The sequence below is a fragment of the Triticum aestivum genome, chromosome 3D (assembly GCF_018294505.1).
Source record: "Triticum aestivum cultivar Chinese Spring chromosome 3D, IWGSC CS RefSeq v2.1, whole genome shotgun sequence".
NCBI lineage: Eukaryota > Viridiplantae > Streptophyta > Magnoliopsida > Poales > Poaceae > Triticum > Triticum aestivum.
In genome coordinates this window covers 427,368,808-427,377,184 of record NC_057802.1, presented here as the reverse complement: position 1 = coordinate 427,377,184, position 8,377 = coordinate 427,368,808, and the positions used below count along the sequence as shown (strand labels likewise).

The 8,377-nt window shown below is 48.3% G+C and overlaps 1 protein-coding gene across 1 annotated transcript; it reads left to right on the top strand.

Annotated features, from left to right (window-relative positions):
- Window positions 1-6,920: 6,920 nt before the first annotated feature.
- LOC123079363 (uncharacterized) lies at window positions 6,921-7,992 on the top strand. Its single transcript, XM_044502128.1, has 3 exons — window positions 6,921-7,063; window positions 7,168-7,320; window positions 7,464-7,992. The coding sequence occupies exons 2-3, from the start codon at window positions 7,273-7,275 to the stop codon at window positions 7,881-7,883; spliced, it is 468 nt and encodes a 155-aa protein (XP_044358063.1). The 5' UTR covers window positions 6,921-7,063; window positions 7,168-7,272; the 3' UTR covers window positions 7,884-7,992.
- The last annotated feature ends 385 nt before the right edge of the window (window positions 7,993-8,377 follow it).

The window sequence follows — 8,377 nt, the reverse complement described above, 5'->3', positions numbered from 1 at the left end:
GAAAACGTCGGTATCCATAAAAGATTTAACACAATCAAACTTAGGTGTCATACCTGACTCCTTACCTTCGTCGAGGTCCCAATCTTCAGAGTTGCGTTTAATTCTTTCCAATAAATCCCATTTGAATTCAATAGTCGTCATCATAAAAGAGCCAGCACAAGAAGTATCGAGCATGGTGCGATTGTTATCAGAAAGCCGAGCATAAAAACTTTGAATAATTATTTCTCTTGGGAGCTCATGATTGGGGCATGAATATAACATTGATTTAAGCCTCCCCCAAGCTTGAGCGATGCTTTCTCCTTCGCGAGGCCAAAAATTATAAATATAATTGCGATCACGATGAACAAGATGCACAGGATGAAACTTCTGATGAAATTCCAATTTCAATCGTTTATAGTTCCATGATCCCATATCATCACATAGCCTGTACCATGTCAATGCATCTTCCTTCAAAGATAAAGGGAAGACCTTCTTCTTAATAACATCATCGGGTATACCTGCAAGCTTAAATAATCCACAAACTTCATCCACATATATTAGGTGCTCATCAGGATGCATTGTTCCATCTCCTGCAAAAGGATTAGCTAGCAGTTTTTCCAACATACCCGAAGGAATTTCAAAGTAGACATTTTGATTTTCAGTAGATTCAGTAGGTTGAGGAGAAACTCTTTGCTCTACTGGTCGGGGTGAAGATACCCCGAACAAGCCCCTCAGAGGATTACTTTCCATAGTAACAAGTGACAGTAAATTTCAGCACACTATATAAATTTTTCCTTACCAAATTCCACCTACCAAAGGCGCTTCACTCCCCGGCAACGGCGCCAGAAAAGAGTCTTGATGACCCACAAGTATAGGGGATCTATCATAGTCCTTTCGATAAGTAAGAGTGTCGAACCCAACGAGGAGCAGAAGGAAATGATAAGCGGTTTCCAGCAAAGTATTCTCTGCAAGCACTGAAATTATAGGTAACAGATAGTTTTGTGATAAGATAATTTGTAACGAGCAACAAGTAACAAAAGTAAATAAAGTGCAGCAAGGTGGCCCAATCCTTTTTGTAGCAAAGGACAAGCCTGGACAAACTCTTATATAGAGAAAAGCGCTCCCGAGGACACATGGGAATTATTTTCAAGCTAGTTTTCATCACGTTCATATGATTCACGTTCGGTACTTTGATAATTTGATATGTGGGTGGACCGGTGCTTGGGTGTTGTCCTTACTTGGACAAGCATCCCACTTATGATTAACCCCTATTGCAAGCATCCGCAACTACAAAAGAAGTATTAAGGTAAACCTAACCATAGCATGAAACATGTGGATCCAAATCAGCCCCTTACGAAGCAACGCATAAACTAGGGTTTAAACTTCTGTCACTCTAGCAACCCATCATCTACTTATTACTTCCCAATGCCTTCCTCTAGGCCCAAACAATGGTGAAGTGTCATGTAGTCGGCGTTCACATAACACCACTAGAGGAGAGACAACATACATCTCATCAAAATATCGAACGAATACCAAATTCACATGACTACTAATAGCAAGACTTCTCCCATGTCCTCAGGAACAAACGTAACTACTCACAAAGCATATTCATGTTCATAATCAGAGGAGTATTAATATGCATATAGGATCTGAACATATGATCTTCCGCCAAATAAACCAACTAGCATCAACTACAAGGAGTAATCAACACTACTAGCAACCTACAGGTACCAATCCCAGACTTAGAGACAAGAATTGGATACAAGAGATGAACTAGGGTTTGAGAGGAGATGGTGCTGGTGAAGATGTTGATGGAGATTGCCCTCTCCCGATGAGAGGAGCATTGGTGATGACGATGGTGATGATTTCCCCCTCCCGGATGGAAGTGTCCCCGGCAGAACAGCTCTGCCGGAGCCCTAGATTGGTTCCGCCAAGGTTCCGCCTCGTGGCGGCGGAGTCTCGTCCCGAAAGCTTGCTTATGATTTTTCTTCGGACGAAAGACTTCATATAGTAGAAGATGGGCACCGGAGGGCCAACAGGGGGGCCACGAGGCAGGGGGCGCGCCCACGGGGGTAGCGCGCGCCCCCACCCTCGTGGCCAGGGTGTGGGCCCCCACTTGTATTTCTTACGCTCAGTATTTTTTATTATTTCCAAAAACGACTTTCGTGGAGTTTCAGGACTTTTGGAGTTGTGCAGAATAGGTCTCTAATATTTGCTCCTTTTCCAACCCAGAATTCCAGCTGCCGGCATTCTCCCTCCTTATGTAAACCTTGTAAAATAAGAGAGAATAGGCATAAGTATTGTGACATAATGTGTAATAACAGCCCATAATGCAATAAATATCGACATAAAAGCATGTGGACGTATCAGTGTCGTTTCCCCTACTGTCACTAGGATCGAGCACCGCAAGATTGAACCCAAAGCTAAGCACTTCTCCCATTGCAAGAAAGATCAATCTAGTAGGCCAAACCAAACTGATAATTCGAAGAGACTTGCAAAGATAACCAATCATACATAAACGAATTCAGAGGAGATTCAAATATTGTTCATAGATAATCTTGATCATAAACCCACAATTCATCGGATCTCGACAAACACACCGCAAAAAGAAGAGTTACATCAAATAGAACTCCAAGAGAATCGAGGAGAACTTTGTATTGAGATCCAAAGAGAGAGAAGAAGCCATCTAGCTAATAACTATGGACCCGAAGGTCTAAGGTAAACTACTCACACATCATCGGAGAGGCTATGGTGTTGATGTAGAAGCCCTCCATGATCAATGCCCCCTCCGGCGGAGCGCCGGAAAAGGCCCCAAGATGGGATCTCACGGGTACAGAGAGTTGCGGCGGTGGAATTAGGTTTTCGTGGTGCTCCTCGATGGTTTGGGGGTACGTAGGTATATATAGGAGGAAGAAGTAGGTCGGTGGATCCACGAGGGGCCCACGAGGGTGGAGGGCGCGCCTAGGGGGGTAGGCGCTCCCCCCTGCCTCGTGGCCTCCTCGTCGGTTGCTTGACGTCCAATCCAAGTCCTCTGGATCACGTTTGTTCCAAAAATCACGTTCCCGAAGGTTTCATTCTGTTTGGACTCCGTTTGATATTCTTTTTCTGCGAAACACTGAAATAGGCAAAAAAAACAGCAATTTGGGTTGGGCCTCCGGTTAATAGGTTAGTCCCAAAAATAATATAAAAGTGTATAAATAAGCCCATTAAACATCCAAAACAGAATATATAATAGCATGGAACAATCAAAAATTATAGATACGTTGGAGACGTATCATCCACCATCACTAGAACAGCATCGTACCCTCCTGACCGGGGCAACCCTTCAATGAAATCAAGCGAGATAACTGGCCAGGGTTTTTGTGGTATTGGCAATGGTTGGAGGAGCCCTGCTGGAGAGATGCACTTTGTTTTTGCTTGCTGGCAGACCATACAGTTGCGCACCAAGGGCCTTGACATGCAGCTTCATCCCTTTCCACGCGAACAGTCGCTTGACTCGGTTGTAGGTGGCATGGAAGCCCGAATGCCCGCCCGCGGCACTATCATGAAGCGCTCGTATCAAGTGTTGTTGGGTGTCAGTATCTTCTCCAATCCGCACTCTCCCTCGGAAGCATAGAATGCCATCATGTAGGGTGTAGTCAGGCTCGCTGCCCGGTGCGAGTGCTAGCTTTGTCATGCGCTGTTGCGCCACTGGATTTGTCTGATAGCTGCGCTTGATAGCTTCCAGCCAGGTAGGTTTACAGATGGAGATAGTGGCCATTTCCGCCTTTGGTTTGTGTTCGTGTCGCGACAGCACGTCAACTGCTCGATTTGTCACTCCTGTTTTGTACTGAATGGTGTATTGCAGGCCAATCAGCTTCGTAAACGCCCTTTGCTGAATTGGGGTGTTGAGCCGTTGATCCGTCAGGTTTAGCAGGCTCTTTTGATCGGTACGGACCACGAACTCTGAATGCTGCTGGTAGGGCCGCCAGTGGTCGATGGCCAGAAGCAGAGCCAGGCACTCTTTCGCGTATGCTGAGAGGCCTAAATTTCATGGAGCCAACACTTTGCTGAGGTACGCAACCGGATGCCCTCCTTGTCAGGACTACGCCAATTCCCATGGCACTCGCGTCCGTTTCGACGATGAATTGCTTCCGGAAGTCTGGCAGTGCAAGCACCGGGACCTGCACCAGAGCTTGTTTCAGCGCAGAGAACGCGGCTTTAGCCGTCGGTGTCCAGACAAAAATTGCCCCTTTCTTCAACATTTTGGTGAGGGGCTTGCTGAGCACTCCGAAGAAGCGGACAAATTTCAGGTAATAACCGGCCAGCCCCAAGAATCCGCGCAACTCCTTGACATTCTGCGACTGCGGCCATTCTTGCACTGCTTGAATCTTGCTCTTGTCCGTGGCTACCCCTTTGTCACTGATGACGTGCCCCAGGTAACTGATTTCCTGCTGAGCGAACATGCATTTGGACATCTTGGCCTTGAGGTCCTTTTCACACAATAGCTGCAGGACGCGTGCTAGCAGCCGCGGATGCTCTTCTAGGTCCTCAGAGTGGATCAAGATCTCGTCCATGAATGCCAAAACCCCGTGGCGAAGGACTGGCTCGAGCACCGTGTCGACAACTCCTTGAAACGTTGCAGGAGCGTACGCGAGGTCGTACGACATCACTCGGAATTGGAATTGCCCCAGATGTGTTCAGAATGCTGTCTTGTGCTCGTCCTCAGGAACCAAGCGGATTTGATGATATCTTGCTCGCAATTCCAATTTAGAGAACCACTTAGAACCAGCCAGTTCATCCAGTAGCTCGTCGATCACTAGCATCAGGTAGGTCTTCTTGAGAGTGATGGCATCGAGATGACGGTAATCAACACAAAAACGCCATGTTTGGTCTTTCTTCTTGACCAACAGGAATGGGCGAAGAGAATGCACTCGTACTGGGTGTGATGAGCTCTTTTGCTAACATCTCTTTGACCTGAGCTTCTATCTCGTCTTTCTGTTCAGGAGTGTAGCGATACGGTCTGATGTTGATCGGTCTGACCCCTTCAAGCAGAGGGATTGTATGATCCCATGGTTGACGATCTGGCAGCTTGGACGACTCCGCAAACACTGAGTGGAAGATGTCGATGACATGTTGAATGGCTGGAGGCACTTTTGTGGCCTTGTCTTGACGATCGATTGCACACAACAAGATCACATGAGCAATAGAGTTATTCTGCTCCATGCTGAGTAACCGATCCATCGTTACTTGCTCGACCTGTTGAAGTTTGGTCTGCAACCCTACCAAGGTAATAGACTGTCCCTGATGCTGAAACTGCAGCGTTTTTGCCGTGCAATCAACCAACATAGGCCCGCACGCCTCCAACCAGTCCATTCCCACCACCATGTCGTAGGACCCATAGGAAGAACTCTGACATCAGTCTCGAAGCTTTGCCCTTGCGTCGTCCACTCGCAAACAGGTATATATCCGGAACAGGTCAGGGTGCCCCCGTCTGCAATCTTCACTGACACCGGCAGCATTGGCTGAACTTGTGCTTGCAGTTTCTGAGCAGTTTCCTCGCTGATGAAACTATGCGAGCTACCTGAATCCACCAGGATCAGCACCTCATGGCCATTGATCGAGCCCAGCAACCGCACAGTTCACGGTGTTGTCGCCCCTGTGGTAGCAACCTTGGAGATAGACATTAGTTGTTCTTCATCGGAATCTGAATCTAGCCCCTGCCTGTCCTGCGCTTCGGCCTGCAACATCTCCCACAGCTCTTCGACAACGTGGAGTTGCACTGTGGCGGCGCACTGGTGGTCCTGCCCCCACCGTTCACCGCACTTGAAGCAGAGACTGCGCGCGCGATGATAATTGCGCAGTGCGGTGACGCGGTCCTCGCCTCGCGCTGGTTCAGCGCGCCGATCGGCTCCACGAGCCACGTCCAATGCCCAACGATCTTCTGCCGCTCCTGGGGGCGCTGGTGGCATGGGACAAGGAGGTAGTCCACCCGGAGCCTGCAGCGGACGAGCAGGGTGCCTCGCCTGGCCTTGGTCCTTCCGGGGCATCAATCCTAACAACTCCTCCTGTAACAGAGAAAGAGAAAAGGCGGAGTCCAAGTCTTGCGGGCGATGTAAAGCAACACCAACTTTAATTTCGTTTTTAAGGCCGTCAAGGAATTGCGTAGTGAAGAACAACGGATCAAAAGCAGGATTATGAGCTAACAACTGATGCATGCTCCTCGAATTGCTCCATGTACTCAGTAACCAACCCGATCTGACGAAGTGTACTAAACTGCCTAAGCTGAACTTGATACTGTTCGCGGCCAAATTTGGCGCACACGGCTGAGCAAAGTGTCTCCCAGGTGAAGGAGGTGTCGTGTGCTTCCTGCACCTGAAGCCATCGCGCGGCATTACCCTCAAAATGGAGAGTAGATACCCGCACCCACATCTCTCTGTGAACTCCATAGACACTGAAATATTTTTCGCATTTGTTTTTTCCAGAATTGGGGATTTTCACCGTCGAAGGGCGGAAAATCAAGCCTCGGGAGGGCCCAATTGCTGTGTCTCCCAACGAAGAGTGAGAAGACCGGGGTGGAAGATCAACGGGATGCGCCAGATCCAAGCCCGATTCACGGGATTTCTGAGGAAAAGGGGTCGAAGAGCCTCACCCGTGACCGGAGGCCGCGCCAGGGTGGTGACCACCCCGTGTGCCGAGCCCCCGGAGTCGATGTTCCTGCCGTGGCCACCTCGCCTGTGGTGCCCTGGGTCGTCGGTCGGGGAAGACGACGCCGGCCGCACCACCGCGTCCTCGGGTGGTGTTGAAGACGCTGTCAGCACGGGGTGGAGGGCGATCCGGCCGACCTGGGTGCGCAGCTCGTCGAGTTGCCGCTGCAGGTTGGTCACCGCCGGCAGCCAGAGCTCGAGCTACTGCTGGATCGCATCGAGACGGGCGTCGTTGGTGGCGCGCCCGTCGTTGACCGCCTTCGCCAGCGCCGCGATCTGTTCTTCCATGGCCGCCACCTGCTGCGCTGCTTTCGTGTGGTAGCAGGGCTTCTGGTAGAGCGGATCCAGGATGCTTGACCTCTGATACCAACCTGCATTTGGACTTCAAATGCGAAAAGGCAAGTGAAAGTCCACAATGTTATCAGCGTGATGTGTGTCCTGGAGAGGTTGTAATCATTATTTTCGGTTAACATAATTCTGCATCATCCCTTTTTTTTTGCAGATTTGGGTTAAACCAGAAGGTCGAAGACAATTGTTACCGGTGTTCCACAAAGTAAGGCTTGTGAATTTGATTAACATTTCTGAGGAATGTGATCTCACCTGGACAATGTTCATACTCCAAGGCGCGCCCACCCTTAAGGAGCTAGGCATCATGGTAAACTCTTTGTACCGGTTCTTTAATTCTCATTTTTGCTCCACCTTTGTATCTATGCTAACTTCATGTTGGAATTGCAAAGGCTATTGTCTCATTTAGAAGTTCAAATTTTTTGTGACAATTTTTGACCTGACCGAATGCAGGTGCGGAATCATTGGTGCAAAATGATACCGGGGAAGCGGAGGAAGAGGTTTGCGTTCAGCGAGGGGAAGGACAAAGGGATTGAGTGGGAACCATCTGCATCTGATTTCAAACACCACAGTCTGGCTGAGCTCAGAATCTATGGTAGGTTTAAAGGAGAAGAAAAATTTGTTAGCTATGCCAGATGTGTCATGGAAGCAGCGGTGAATCTGGAGGACATAAAACTACATAAGAATCCAGTGTGTGTGAATCGCAAGTACAAGGCTCCAAAGGAGTGGACACGCAAGCAGAAGTTGTCTCTTAGGAACAAAATCACGGATTGGCGTTTCACGTCGCAATACCCCTGTAAAATATTCAGACCTTCGTCGGTCGTTTTTCTTTCCAGCTCAAAATCAAGTGTGGCCGGTATTATTCACCTGTAAAATAAATACAGGTGTATAAAAATACCCCCATGCCAAGCGCGGCCTAAGGGATGTCATCTCTCGTCCGGATTCACTTCTCTATATACAAACTGGGAGAGTAACAATGTCACACAGAAAACTAATGCATAGTAGTGCCAATGTGTATTACCTAGGAGATAGATGGGGATGCAAGCAGGATGTAAGTGATGCAGGTGGCTAATGAGCACAGAAGCCTGTAGCATATTTCATAGTACTACTAGAACAAACATGGCAATGCTATACGGTAGCAAGGAAAACAAGCTTGGAAATTTAATAGCTCTACGCGACTATAGTGCAGTCCAAGCAGAACCTACATAGGTAGTTATATATGTACTCAGACAACTGAAAATGGGCTGCTTTGCACGTTGTCTGAAATATATTCACGCCTTATAAAAGGAACGGAGGGAGTATAAGATGTTCTAACTTTCTAAAATCGAATGTATATAGACGTGTCACTCATTTCGGTCGGTACGTAG

Coding starts and splice junctions, on each gene's coding strand:
- LOC123079363 (XM_044502128.1), top strand. CDS start 7,273: ATGTTCATACTCCAAGGCGCGCCCACCCTTAAGGAGCTAGGCATCATG. Junction 7,321..7,463: donor TTAAGGAGCTAGGCATCATG/GTAAACTCTTTG, acceptor GACCGAATGCAG/GTGCGGAATCATTGGTGCAA.